Source organism: Fukomys damarensis, unplaced genomic scaffold, assembly GCF_012274545.1.
Source record: "Fukomys damarensis isolate Sample0158 unplaced genomic scaffold, DMR_v1.0_HiC HiC_scaffold_35, whole genome shotgun sequence".
Lineage (NCBI taxonomy): Eukaryota > Metazoa > Chordata > Mammalia > Rodentia > Bathyergidae > Fukomys > Fukomys damarensis.
The window spans coordinates 30,176,497-30,191,671 of NW_022900947.1; the positions used below are offsets into that span (position 1 = coordinate 30,176,497).

General features: G+C 40.0%; 1 protein-coding gene across 1 annotated transcript in view; it reads left to right on the top strand.

The window, feature by feature from the left end:
- Wdr19 (WD repeat domain 19) overlaps nucleotides 1–15,175 on the top strand; it is an 87,434-nt gene that overhangs the window by 61,855 nt on the left and 10,404 nt on the right. Inside the window, exons 29-31 of the mRNA XM_010625106.3 lie at nucleotides 2,985–3,062; nucleotides 12,338–12,434; nucleotides 13,788–13,912. Of these exons, the coding sequence (XP_010623408.1) occupies nucleotides 2,985–3,062; nucleotides 12,338–12,434; nucleotides 13,788–13,912 (300 nt within the window). The remainder of the gene's footprint in view (nucleotides 1–2,984; nucleotides 3,063–12,337; nucleotides 12,435–13,787; nucleotides 13,913–15,175) is intronic.

The following is a 15,175-nucleotide window of genomic DNA, read 5'->3' on the forward strand; positions in this document are numbered from 1 at the left end:
TTTTTTTTTTCTTTTTTTTTGTGATACCGGGTATCGAACTCGGGTCCTTGCGCTTGCGAGGCAGGCCACCGAACCGCTGAGCTAAATCCCCGGCCCTTCTAGTGGTATCTTGATGAACATGAACTGTATGTCTTAATGAAGTTTAGCTATGAATCTCGTATAGTTGATGCTTCTTGGTCCAGTTGAAGAACCCTTTGCCTACCCTATGGTCGTGCAGACATTCCCCTTACAGCATTGATTGTTTCGCTTTCTCATTAGGCTTCTGCCCACCCCCTGAATTAGTTTTTGTATATGGTATGAGGTGTAGGGGCCAAGAGGGGTTTTTTTCCATGTGGATATCCAGCTGACCTCTTACCATTTATCAGAATGCTAACTTTTCCCCACTAAATTACCAGGGAGTGTCTGTCACAGGTGAAATGACTTTTTGCGTACTTATCTACCTCTCTGTGTCTGGTTTGGGATTCTTTAGTTACCTCCATTGTTTTAATAATCTGACCTTGTGCCAATACTACACTATCTTTATTATATCGTTATACATTATAATCTACTATGTTTCTCCAGATTTGCCTGTTGACATTTTATGTAATGGAATCATACAGTGTGTGGCCTTTGTGTATGACTTCTTTCATTTAGAATGTTTCCAAGATTCTTGCATGTCGTAACCTGCATCAGGACTTCATTCAGCTTGGTGCTATTTCTCAGTATGAATATACCACATTGTGATTGTCTGCTTTCAGTTGAACGTTTGGGTTGTTACCACTCTACAGGCTATTGTGGGTAATGCTACTGTTAACAGTTGTGTGTTAGTTTTGTGTGCACATATGTTTTCATGTCTCTTAGGAATGTTACTTAGGAGTAGAATTGCAAAGCCATGTGTTAATTTGTTGAGGAATAGCCCAGCTGTTTCCCAAGTGGCTTCACCACTTTATATTATTTTATTAAACATTGTAAAATAGTAATATTCTATCATTTCTAATACATTGACTGCCATAATTCTTTTATACGGAACTTTTATCCCGTTAGCTACTTGATTACCCAAAGGTAAAGGAAAGGTTAGATAAAATTTGATTTTTTCCCCCTTCACTTGCTAGTTTTCAGAATGAGTTGGTTTCTTAGCATGTTCCAATGGAGCCAATGGAGTGCTTTTCTTTTTGACATCATTATAAACTGGAATTCACCCCCATAGACCTTATTTTTTGAAAACAGTGTGTTTCTTTATATAGCGGTATCACCTTACCTGTTAGTGGGGATCTTAACATTTGGCTAGTGACACAGACACACGTGCTGACGCATATGTGATGTGTCCCGATCCATTGAGGTCCCTGTTACTTTTGATCCCCAGAATTGTTCCTTTGCTCTGACTGTTACTTCCCTTTTTTTTGTACTGGGGATCGAACTCAAGACCTTGCGCTTGCAAGGCAGGCGGTGGCCCTACTTCCTTCCTTTTGACACAATCCCATTCGTCTTTGGTAGCTCCCTTATTCTAATGGACAAGAGATACAGACGCTTATTTCTTGCCCCCGACCAGTCACTAGTTTAAGAAGCTTTAAAGTTTTAGATTCCATAATTTGTGTGCTAGGCATATTTACTACTTTTAGTAGCATCTTCTGAAACCTCAGTTTCCCCAGCAGTAAAATGAGGGAGGCAAGACTGGAACACCTGTAGGACAGCTAAGATGCTGAGATCCAGGAAGGGTAGTTTGGGGGGGAAATTGTAGAGCAGTAAAGGATTCGCAGCTAGAACACGATGCTGTGAGTAACCGGAAGTCACCAGAGGGCAGATGAGCACTGTTTAGAGCTCTTGCCCCTTGGCTGAGTGCCGCTCTGTCCTTGTTCATCTCTTTCCAATAGAAACACAGCTCTTTCACTTCCTAATTTTGAAAGCAATTCCCTAGTGTTTCCCTGAAATTCTTGACCTCGTACATTCTATTCCTGCCAACTCAGATTGTTACATTTCCTTCTTCCAGTATAGCATGTTATTATCCTCATCAACACAACCCAGCTCTTCAGTGATTTAACTCTCACCTCATGGAGATGTGCAGTTTCTGTTTTGTTTTGTTGGTAGTGCTGGAAGTTGAGCCTACGGCCTTCTCACTAAGTTACATCCCGAGGCTTTCATTGTTTGGGTTTTTTTTTGTTTTGTTTTTTTGTTTCTGAGACAAGCTCTCATCTAGGCTGAACTCAGCGTTGCAGTCCTCCTGCCTCAGCCTCCTAGAGTCCTGCGATTACAGGCCTGCACCATCACTCCTGGCCTGAGCTGGTTTTTTTGAGATCTCTAAACCAGCAGCCTTCCACAGTGCCACACAAGTTTCTCTGCCGCCCTCTTCTGGCCGCCCGTGGCTATTACACTCCTTTCTTCACACACAGCTATTGCTGGTGGGGGTCTTAGGGGAGATGCCACAGAGGAAGAGGGCTCAGTCGGTTATCATCATACAGGTTGAATACCCTTTACCTGAAGCACTTGGAACCAGAAGTGTTTCATATTTTGGGTTTTTTTTAAATTTTGAAATATTTGTATTGACTATCAGTTGAGCATACTTAATCCAAATCTGAGTGCTCCAAAAATCCCAGACTCCTTGAGCATTTGCTGGTGCTCGTAGAATTTTAGATTCAGATTTTTGGACTGGGGATGCGCAGCCTGTGTAAGGCCCAGCTGTTTTGCTCAGGGTGCAGTGCTATTCACAAGGTGCTGCAGTCGCAAGGCTTAAGAAGGTTTTTATTGAAACATCCAAGTATATTCTGTCTGTACAGAACAAAACATGGTGCTTTGATATGAGTAAGAAAAGCTTTCTATGGATACATTTTTATCAGTGAGACGACAAATGAAGATCCAGAGCCTGTATTGTATCTCAGGCACTTTACTGTAGATACAGTATTCTACTTTGTGTAGTTTTTATTCTACTTCTTTAGCAGAAGATCATCTTTTACCCTCTTCTTGCTAGGTTGAAGATGCTGAACTTGCTGGGGTTTTCTCTTTTGAAATAGGTTGGCCAGGCCAAAGATGAGCTGCTGACCAGCCAGCTGATAGACCACCTCATGGGGGAGAACGACGGCATGCCCAAGGTAGGGAGCTTCTGCCCTGCAGAAGTCTTGGTCTGTTCCTTCCCCTATGCGGCCCTGTTTTTACCTGTCGCAACTTTGCAACACAGTCTTGTAAAGCCATGCAAGTGGCTGCGATCATCTAGAGGGTATTATGTATATCCACCCAAAACTTGTTCCACCAGTGAAGTAGTGTGTCCCTCCAGATGACAGTCCTCCCAAATGTTTTTGTCTACTCAAGGAATTGTGGGAAATGATCACTGAAAGTGTGACTTAGCACTGATTCCTAAGAATCAGAGTATGCTGTGTTCATTATGTGGAACTTCTGGAAATTAACAAAAATCACATTAAATATAAAACTAACTCACTAGGAAGTAGAAATCAATTACTAAGCTTCCTGGGGTTCCTGCAGAAGTCAGACTTCTCTCCGCCCTGTGCACGCTTTTGAGAATTCCCAGCCCCCACCTTGTCATGGCAAGCCGTGCTCATGAAGAATCAAGTCACAGATTCGAATAGCGAGCCATGCTGTATCACAGCTTCAGAGGACTGTGGATCACTGCATCCCTTTCTCTGATCTTACACATAAAGCCGGAGGTCCAGAAAGGCTAAGTTGAATCAACCAGGGGACTCAGGCCCTTAAACTGTGCCAGACTCCCTCCCATTATGTCCACTTGCTACAGTAACCCAGAAAATAACATCAAATACATGATGAAATCATCTCAAATGGAATAGGGAGTAGGAAACATAACATTTTAAATGGAAGTTTTCCAGCTGGGAGTGTTGGCACACACCTGTAATGCCAGCACTCGGGAGGCTGAGGCAGGAGGATCACCATGAGTTCAAGACTAGCCTGGGCCCCATAGTGAGTTCAAGATCAGCCTGGACTACACACTGAGATCCTATCTTAAGTGTCAAAAAATAGAGCCAGAGATTTAGCTCAATAGTGCTGCCGCCTGCCTCACAAGCGCAAGGATTCCCATACCAAAAATTAAAATAAAATAAAATAAAATTGGTTAATTTGTATTTTTTAAAAAGAGTCAAAAAATCAAGTGGAAGTGTCCATCCAAAGTTAGCTAGCATCCTGCATATTTTCTCTGTAAGAATGGCTGAAGTGGGTCACTAAAAAGTTAGGAAAGCTCAGTAGCTGTGCTATGCTGTGAAGGCCAGGAGCCCGCCATGTGCACCTGGCTTCCTGTGTGACCCATTTTTGTAACAGCGCTGCTCTAACAATAGTGAATCCATTCCCAAGACGAGAAGAGTAGCAGCTAAGGACAGTGGGGCCCTCAGGGCCTAATCACAGCCTCTCAGTTGCAGGTGTGGTTTTTAGTGCATGGGTTTTGGCAGTGCTGGTTGAGGAGGTGGTGGTTGTTGTTTGGTACCAGGCATCGAACTCCAGACCTTGCGCAAGGTATGCACGGTGCCACTGAGCAAAATCCCTGGCCCTCAGTGCATGGGTTTATGGGACATTCAAGCCATAGCACCAGACGCGTCACTTAATCCTGACGGCTCTCAGGGCTCCTGCTGTCTAAATGCGGTGCGGTACTGACCCCTCCGTCGGCAGGTCTCAGGTATAACTAAGGCTTTTAATAGTGTTTTGGAATCCTCACCAGAGGGATCCTGAAGTCCTACTTTTGTTTGGTTTTGGTTTTATGTACCGGGGATCAAACTCAGGTCCTTGCGCTTACGAGGCGGCGGAACCACTGAGCCACATCCCAGCCCCCCTGAAGTTCTGTATATTTTTATTATAGTGTTGTCCACCATGGACTGTACGTGTACCTGTGTGCTGGGGGCGTCATTAGTCTATACTGTTCTTTTTTAATGATTTTAATTTCTTTTCTATTTATTGAGTTTATTGGTGCATTCTAGGCATACAGTACAGTTACATTCATCATTGGGATCTTGTACCTGTACATGGCAGGTCTTGGTTCTCATTTCTTCCCCTTGTCCCTGCCCTCCCTTCACCCTAATGATTTTAATTTCTAAAATCATTTTTATTAGTACGTATTTGCCATGCACAGTCATCACACCTTTCCTAGGGAACTTGTACTGTACATATGCCTCAGTTCTTCCTTTCCCGTCTCTTCTCCCTTCCCCATTTACAAAAGCTTTATTTCCATTTCCCCTTCCATTCTCTTTTTTTGCCTTTTCCCTTTTTATTCCCCTTCCCCTTTATTCTTCTCCCCAGTGTCTACACGAGTTCGAGGCCAGCCTGGACTTTAAAAAACTTTTTCCAGTATCTAGCCTCCATTTTGTTCCTTATTTATCCTTTGGATTTTTCATGTAAGAGAAACAATGTGATATTTTCCTTGTGTTTTCACTTTTCTTTTTTTCTTTTTCCATACTGGGGATTGAACTCAGGTCCTTGCACTTGCAAGGCAGGCAGCGGAACCACTGAGCTAAATCCCCAGCCCCAACAATGAGATATTTAACTGTGTTTCTGACTTTCACTTAACTTTACTCATTTACTAAAAATGACTCATTAATCCTTTATGACAGAGTAGTTCTCTGCTCTATATAAACACCACGTTTTCTTTACCCATTCATCTATTGTTTCCAAGTTTTAGCTGTTATAAATTGTGCTGTAGCTAGGGAATTAGCACAATAGTTTCGCTGCCTGCCTTGCAAGCGCAAGGACCAGAGTTTGATCCCCGGTACCAAAGAAATAAAAATAAAAAAAATAAATTGTGCTGCTATAAAAATTGGGTGCACAGATTCATGGGATATGATAATCGTAATGTTTTCAGGAAGATCTAAGAGGGGAACAGCTGGGTCAAATGGAACTTCTAGTTTCAGTTTTTTGAGGAATCTCCACCCTGATTTCCACAGTAGTTGCACCAGACTACACTCCCACCAACAGTGGAGAAGGGTTCATTTTTCCCCATAGCACTGCTAGCATTTGTTATTGGTTGAATTCTTGATAATAACCATTCTTTCTAAAGTAAGATGGTATCTCAGTGTTGTTTTAAGTTACATTTATCAGATAACCAGTGATGTTGAGCATTTCTTCATTTATTTATTTGCTGTTTGTACTTTGTTATCTGAGAAATGCCCATTTCAGATGCCCGTTTTTGGACTAGGTCTTTAAATTTGAGTTTTTTTCTTTATTAGTTCTTTATATAGTCTAGATATTCTTTGTCTGAAGAGTTATCTGGTAAAATATTTTTCCCATTATATGGGTTGTCTACTCTGGTGGTGGTTTCTTTGACCGTACAGAAGCTTTTTAATTTGATGTGATCCCAGTTGTTGGTTCTTTGTAGTATTTCCTGTGTGATCAGGGTTTTGTTCATAGTCTTTGCCTACACCAATGTCTTCAAGAGTCCTGCCTATTCTGTCTTCCAGTAGACTGTTGATGTTTTTACATTTAGATCTTTGATCCATTTCAATTTTAGTTTAGGGTATGACGAGAGGTATGGGTCTAGGTTTAATCTTCACCATGTGGGAATCCAGTTTTCCCCAGCACCATTTATTAAAGAGACTTTCTTCCAGTGAAGGTGCTTAGCCCCTTTCTCAAAGATAAGGTACCTGAGTGTGCTTGGAGTTGTTTCTGCTCTTGTGTTCCATTCCATTGATCCTGAGGTCTGTTTTTTTTACCATGTTTTTATCATGGTAGCTTTGAAAAACAACTTCAAATTGGGGATTGTGATGCCCCTGCCTTGCCCTTGTTGCTCAGAATTACTTTTGCTATTTTGGGTCTCTTCTGGTTTCATATGAATTTTACGATTGTTTCCTCTAGTTCTGTGAAATATGCTATTGATATTTTGATTGGGATTGCAATAAATCTGTATAACAGCTTTGGAAGTACAGACATTTTCACTATATTGGGTCTACCTGTCCAAGAACAGGGGACACTTTTCCATTTCCTGATATCCTCTTTGATCTTTTTCAGACTACTGCAGTTTTAGATGTAAAGATCTTTTACTTCATTAGATTGATTCCTAAGTATTCCATTTTTCTTGATGCTATTGCGAAAGGTGGTGTTTCCCTGATTTCTTCCTCAGTAGTTTGTTACTTTACAGAAATGATATTGATTTTTGAATGTTGACTTTGAATCTGCTACACTACCAAACTGGTTATTCTAGGAGCCTTTAGGTAGTTTTGGGGGTCTTCTGGTAGAGTTTTTAAGAGTCTTTTATGTAGAGTATCGTGTCATCAACAAATAATGATAATTTAACTTCTTCCTTTCTTTTCTTCCTTCCTTCTTCCATATTCTTATTTCTTTCTCTTGTCTAATTGCTCTGGATATAAGACTGTATTGAAGAGTGGTGATACCGGACATCGGTATCTTGTTCCTGACTTTAGAGTGAAAGGTTTCAATTATTGAGCATATATGCTCAATATAGTATGATGTTGGCTTTTATCAGATTGAGATAAAGAGCATCTATTCCAATTTTCTTTAGTATTTTTCTTATGAATGGATGTTGGACTTTGTCAGAAGCCTTTCCCCCATCAACTGAGATGATCGTGTGGATTTTGTCCTTGGTTCTGTCAATATGTGTATTATATTTATTGATTTGCATATATTAAACCATCCCTGTATCCTATGTGGTCACGGAGCATTACCTTTTTGAAGATTTACTGCGTTCTGTTTGCCAGTATCTTATTGAGGACTGTTGCATCTCGTTCATTAAGGAGATTGGCCTTTAGTTTTCCTTTTTGGTTGGATCCTTCTCTGGTTTTGTTATCAGAGTAATGCTTGCTTCCAGGAATGACTTTGGGAGTGTCACTTCCATTCCAATCTCATTAAAGAGTTGGAGTAGTGGTATGAGATCTTTCAAGTGCTTGTAGAATTCAGCAGTGAATCCATCTGGACCTGGGCTTTTCTTTCTTGGTAGGGGTTTATTCTTCATTTCCACTGGCTGATATTGGATTATTTAGAATATTTACATCTTCTTGATTCAGCTTTGGTAATTCATATGTATCAAGCAATCTGTCCATTTCTTCTGAGATTCCATCTTATAGCATAAAGGGTCTCTAAGTAGGTATTAATCTGGATTTTGGCTGAATCCACTGTGATTTCACCCTTTTCATTCCTAATTGCTTGGATTTGGATCTGTTTTTACTTATTTTGATAAGCTTGGCTAATGGTCCATCTATTTTATTTATTTAATCTTTTAAAGAATCAACTCTTTGATTAATTGATTCTTTATATTCTCTCAGTCTCTGTTGCTTTTATTTTTTTTATTTTCAGGCTGGCTTCAAACTCACAGCAGTCCTCCTACCTCATCCTCCAGAGTGCTGGGATTACAAGTGTGCACCACCACACCCAGAAAATTACATTTATTTTTGTTCTGATCTTTATTATTTTTTTCCTCACGTGAGCTTTGGGTTTAACTTACTCTTCTTTTTCTAAAACCTTGAGGTTCAACATTAGGTTATTTAAACTTGCTGTATTTTCCTCACATGGGAATTCACTGTTTAAAATTGTCCTCATAGGACTGCTTTCATCACATCCCATAAGTTTTGATATGGTATAATGGCATTATCCTTTTTTAAATTTATTTTTATTTTTCCTCATTGAGTTTATTGGTACATTTTAGGTATACAGTACAGTTACATTCATCATTGGGATCTTGTACCTTTACATGACAGGTCTTGGTTCTCATTTTTTCCCCTTGTCCCTGCCCTCCCTTCACCCGCTCCTTCCCTCCCCATTTACAAACACTTTATTTCCAGTTTTTCATTTTCTCATATTTTTTTCTTTTACTTTATTTCCTTTCCCTCACCTTTTCCACTTCCCCTACAACTTTAGCCCTTTTCTTCCTATTTCACATTGTCAATTATACCATTAGGATCTTATGTACAATTAGTTTTTCACAACAGAGAAACTATTCAGTATTTTACACATGTGTGACTTACTTATTTCACTTAAGAGTCATTCATAGGAAAATGGATGCATATTGAGGATATACTCAAGTGAAATAAATAAGTCACACAGGCATTATCCTTTAATTGTAGAAACTAATTTTGTCTTCAATTTCATGTGTGACCCATTGGTTGTTCAGGAGGGTACTATTTAATTTCCACGTGTTTATGTATTTTGGGGGGAGTTTTTTGCCATTGATTTTCAATTTCATTGCACTATAACCTGATAATATGCATGGGATAATTTCATTTCCTTTGCCTTTACTTAAGCAAGTTGTATGAGCTAGTATGTGGTCTATTTTAGAGAAAGTCCTATGTGCTGCTGAGAAGAATATACATTCTGTTTTTGTGGGATGGAACACTCTGTAGATATCTACTAAGTCCATTTGTTTAAAGATCTGGTCCAATTCTGGTTTTGTTGTTGATTTTGTCTAATTACTCTGTGATAGTGGAGTATGGCGGTCCCCCATTACAACTGTTACTTGTGATTATCTTTTTTTCCATATCCATTAGCATCTGTTTTATATAGTTGGGTGAGCCAGTATTTGGTTCATGTGTATTTATGATTGTCATCTCTTCCTCTGGGATTGTTCCCGTAACAAGGATGTAGCAACCTTCTTAGTCTCTTCTGATCAGTCTTGGCTTGAAATCTACTCTGTCTGCAAATGGAATAGCTGCCCTTGTTTTTTCCCACTTTCCTGTTGCATGGAATATTGTTTTCTATCCTTTGACTTTAAATCTGTGGATTTTTTTTTTTTTTTTTTTTAGTAAAATATGTTTCTTGTTTGAAAGCATGTTGTCAGATCTTGTTTCTTGGCCCTTTCTGCCAATCTGTTTCTTTTGATTGGTGAACTGAGACCATTCACATTGATGGTTATGACATACATATTAACCTATTCTTGTCATATTCTTTTCCTGTTGTTTGCTCCCTTTCTTTCCCTTCTATTTAACTGTTTGCCTTGCCTGGTGGATTCTTTCTGTTGGAGTTGTGGGAATTGTCATTTAGAATATCCTTCAGAACTGATTTGATGGTCGTGAATTTCTTCAGATGTTCTTTATCATGGAACTATCTTATTTTGAAAGGTAATATTTCAGGGTATACCAGAGTTGGAAATTTTGGTGTTTTTTTTTTTTAATGGCTTGAAATACTTGTTGAGAAGTCTGTTGTGATTCCGATGGGTTTTCCTTTATAGGTGATCTGTTTATTTTCTCTAATAGCCTTTAATATTCTGTTCTTGTGTTGAATTTCTGTAATCTTGACTATTATACCATTCTCTTGAGAGATTGGATAAATGCACTTCGTAAGGGTTGTGTAATTAGCCAGACAAAATTTGAGAATACATACCTATTGTTATGATAACATGCAGGATGCCTTTTTCTTTCTTGGGTAGCATTTTTCCTTTCTTATGTGACATATTATTTATAACTACCTTAGTTACTTTTCTCTCATTGCTGAGACAAAATACCTGACACCCAAAATTAAGGGAGGAAAGCTTTATTTAGCTCAGTTTGTCAAGGTTTCAGTCCATAATTTGCTGGCTCCAAGGTGTAGTGGCACACAGGCATTACAGAGGAGACACAGTTCATGGTGGCCTGTAGGTAGCAAATGCAACAAGAGAGCTGGACATTATTCTGTCCCTTTTATCTTATTCAGACTTCAGGTGGGTAGTACTCACACTCTTAATCTTTTTAATTGAGTTTATTGGTACATTTTAGGTGTACGGTACAGTTACATTCATTACTGGGATCCTGTACCTTCATATGACAGGTCTTGGTTCTCATTTTTTTCCTTGTCCCTGCCCTCCCTTTACCCCCTCCTCCCCTCGCCATTGACAAACACTTTATTTCCAGTTTTTCATTTTTCTCATATTTTTTTCTTTTCCCTTATTCCCTTTCCCCTACCCTTCCCACTTTCCCTACACCTTTAGCCCTTTTCTTCTTATTTCACATTGTCAAATATCTCATTAGGATCTTATGTACTATTATAGTTTTTCACACCAGAGAAACTATTCGGTATTTACACATGTGACTTATTTATTTCACTTAGGAGTATATCCTCAATATGCATCCATTTTCCTATGAATGACTCTAATTTCTCATTCTTTATGACTGAGTAATATTCCATTTAATAGAAAAACCACATCATCTTTCTCCAGTTTCCAACTGATGGGCAAATGAGCTGTTTCCAAGTTTTAGCTATTACAAACTGTGCTGCTATAAACATAGGTGCTCATATATCACTGTGATATGATTATTTTTAATTCTTTTGGAAAGATACCCAGCAGAGGGATGGCTGGGTCAAATGGAACCTCTAGTCCCAGCTCTTTGAGGTATCTCCATATTGATTTCCATAGTGGTTGCACTAGTCTGCACTCCCACCAACAATGGAGGAGGGTTCCTTTCTCCCCACAACCCCGCCAACATTTGTTATTGTGTGATTTCTTGATAGCAGCCATTTGTGGGGTGAGGTGGAATCTCATTGTTTTCATCTGCATCTCTCGAATGACCAGTGATGTGGAACATTTTTTCATAGATTTACTTGCTGCTTTTACTTCTTATTCTGACAAATGTCTGCTGATTACAGATGCCCATTTTTGAATCAGGTCTTTATACTTGGGGGGCTGGTTGTTTTGAGACACCCTTAATCTTAGTGCCTGTGGGCCTGGCACTGCGTCATGAGTCAGTCTCACTCTACATTCAGCCACCTCTGGAAAAGCCCCATCTGTGACCCTATGAGGGTTTTTTTTCGGGGGGGGGGCTCTAGACCCAAACTATAATAATAACCTAAGAATAACTTTGCAATAATTTCTGTTAATAGCAACTCTGAAGCTCTTTCTACTGTTTGGAGATGTGTCCTAATAAAAGTAAATTGAAAGTCATAAAAAAAGGAATAGAAAATGGTAAAAGGCCAAAGAAAATTTTGTAGAACAAAGAAAATTTATATGTGTTTTGTTTTGTTTTGTTTTGGTACCAGGGATCGAACTCAGATTCTTGCACTTGCAAGGCAGGCAGCGGCATCACTGAGCTAAATCCCCAGCCCAGTGCTAGGATGCTGCAGAGTTGGAACACTGTATAAGAACATGTTCTGCTTCCACGCTTATGAGTGGTACCCTGAGGATTGGTGGCAGGGAAGACTTTACCCAGATCACCATGGCCTGAATCCTGACTGTCCCTGTCCTGTTGTGCTGCTGTTTCTCATCCATAAAACAAGGACTTTACTCATTCCTCCTAGGGATTTAACTGAGTTAACATTTAAGTACTTTGAATACTACCTGGAACATATTAACCACAGAATAAATGTTTGATGAGCTAATTCTTTTATCAAGTTTAAAAAACAACATCAGTTCTGTTACTGGCACATTAATATGTGATCCTAACTAACATGCAAAATTACAGGTGATCGCTTAGCTATGTTTGTCTGATGGTTTGTATGACAGGATGCCAAGTACCTGTTCCGCTTGTATATGGCTCTGAAACAGTACCGAGAGGCTGCCCGGACTGCCATCATAATTGCCAGAGAAGAACAGTCTGCAGGTAAGTCTCTAATATATACTTTAATTTAGTTATCTTATATTTTAAACTATTGATATATTGTGTGTGTGTGTGTTTGTGTACATTCTAGTGATGGAACCCAGGGCTCTTCCACTGAGCTATACCCCCAGGTCCCTAATTGTTTTTTCTACTCAAACAGGAAGTAGAATCAATACTCAGCCCTTCTTCTGCCCAAGAAAGAGTAGAAGTTTCTTATCCATCACTTCTCAGCCTTTTATCTAAGATCAAGTCTAATCTAGGCTTGCTTTGAACCCAAAAGCTAAGGAGATGGCCAGTTTTAGGTTTCAGAGCAGCAAAATAATTCACCATTATGGTATCATATGAACCAAGGGGACTTATTTCCTGCCTTCCTTTACCACCTCAGTTTCTGTCTCTGGGACAGTGATTTCTCTGACCACTTACAGTCCACAGCCTCTACCTGCAGCTCATAGAATTTTCCTTCCATTTCATGGATCCATGTGATGATCCATGTGAGAGACATTAGAAGGTGGAAGGTAATTATACCGAATTATAGTGGATCTGGTTCTTTATTACAAGGCTGTTATGAAATCTGCAGAATGGTTTCATTTATGTGCTCTGTAAATATTTGAGTAAGAGAATTAGCCTACAATTTCCTTAGTTTTTACAAGTCAGTTCTTTGGTGTGTATTAATATCACAGTTTTGGAAATGCAGTTAAACCCATCATGATTTTGTTGAGCTTGTGTCCATGTAATACCTGTTGTCTGTCAGATGTGTGCTGGAAGCTCAGGACCCAGAGAGAACTGGGCCAGGGTTCTACCCTCCAAGGTTGATGGGAGACTTTGGCTTCAGAATTTACACTTGATCTTACTGCCTTTGGTGGGTTTCTCAGTTTTGGGGTGCTGGGAATCCACCCCAGGGCATTGCACATGTTAAACAGGCATTCTTCTCGGAGTCACATGGGTGGGGGGCACACAAGGAGGTGCCCTGGTGTTGGGGTTCGGGGGAATCCTGAAGCTCTGCAAAGGCTGCGGAGGGAGGAAAGTCAGTGAGCACACTGCTGCCCAGAGGGGGAAAGCCCAGTGGTGGCTGTGGGGAGGAGGGGCTGACTATGAAAGACCCGAACTTATGACCAGTAGACTAGGGACAAGTGGGAGTCCTGAGGAAGGGTGCAGCCGCTAGGACACCACCGTCTTCTACACAGGGATGGCCACGGAGAGCACCACTGATTATAACAGGAACCACCGCTAAGTTACCATAGAAGAGATGGCCCAAATATTGGTAATAATTAGCAAAACCTCTCGTAAGAGGAAAGCCATGCACAGACCTCAGATTTCATCCTTGGCAGTAATGTCACTTTACCACCTTTCTTCCAGGAAACTATCGGAATGCACATGACGTTCTCTTCAGCATGTATGCAGAGCTGAAATCCCAGAATATCAAAATCCCCTCTGAGATGGCCACCAACCTCATGATTCTGCACAGTTACATTCTCGTGAAGGTGAGGCCCTTGAGGGACCTGTGACACAACCAGCCCGGTGTGTCCCTCCGGGCACCTCTGCCACTGACTGGAGCAGTTTGCTAGGTTTGTGTGCCAAGTGACAAAAGCACAGTACAGAATAACTTTACAATATGCTGCCTTTTGTCTAAAAAAAAAGTGAAGAGAATGCATAGCTATTTACTGCAAATACAATGAAGAACACACTGTAGGGTTCGGCAAGTGGTGTTCTAAAGGGAAGGGGCTCAGGGCAAGGGGATGTGTAGCACCAGAGTCAAGCGGACAGGACAGGAAGGGAGCGGGCTTTGCCGTGTGTCTTTCCATGTCGTTCTGACCTTGAAGTATATAGATGCGATACCTGGGCCCAAAAAAGATTTACTTAAACCCTCTCTGTTGATCCAGAGTTTGTTTATTAACTCTAAGCTATTGGATTTTATAAAATTCCAGTTTTCAATAGTTTCCTTTATATCTAAATATAAAAATAATATTCATTAAGAAAATTTTGAGACTCTAGAAAAGTATAATGAAAAAAAAAGCAATTCATGCTGGGCCGGGGATTTAGCTCAGTGGTTCCACCGCCCTCGAAAGTGCAAGGTCCCGAGTTCAATCCCCGGTACCAAAAAAAAAAAAAAAAAAAAACTCATGCTTCAAGTCTATCACCCAGATATAACAATTGTTAGTGCTCTATTGTATATATTTTCTATACTTCTATACATGCATATGTGTACTTTTTAAATTCATTTTACTAAATCAGGATTATATTTATTTCCATTTGCATATTCTAGTTTCCTATTAAGAGAATCAAATTATGCAAACCTCTAGTACTTGTATGTATAATTTACATTAATGCTATTTGTATATATGTTTTTGTTCAGATATATACTATCTTTATAGGTACAGGCAAAATCTAACAAGTATTTTCCCAAATTTTCAGTTTATCAAAGTACCTCTTTCTGTATGAGTGCTAACTTGGTTCTCTGGCCCATCCAGAGCTGATTTAACCTTGAAGTCACCTAGCATAGCATGGTAAAGTTACAGTTTTGTCAGATTCCCAATGGTCCGTGTCAGCCCGACCCTGGAGAACTCTGCCGATAGAACCGCTCTCTGTGTACGCGGCCACCAACCTGGCTGTGCAGCACTTGGAATGCAGCTAGCACAACTGATAAGACTTTTTAATTTCATATCATTTGAATTTTTAAATTTCAGTAGCTACATGTGACCACCGGTTGCCCTATTAGACCACATTTAGAATCCAAATGGCAGCCC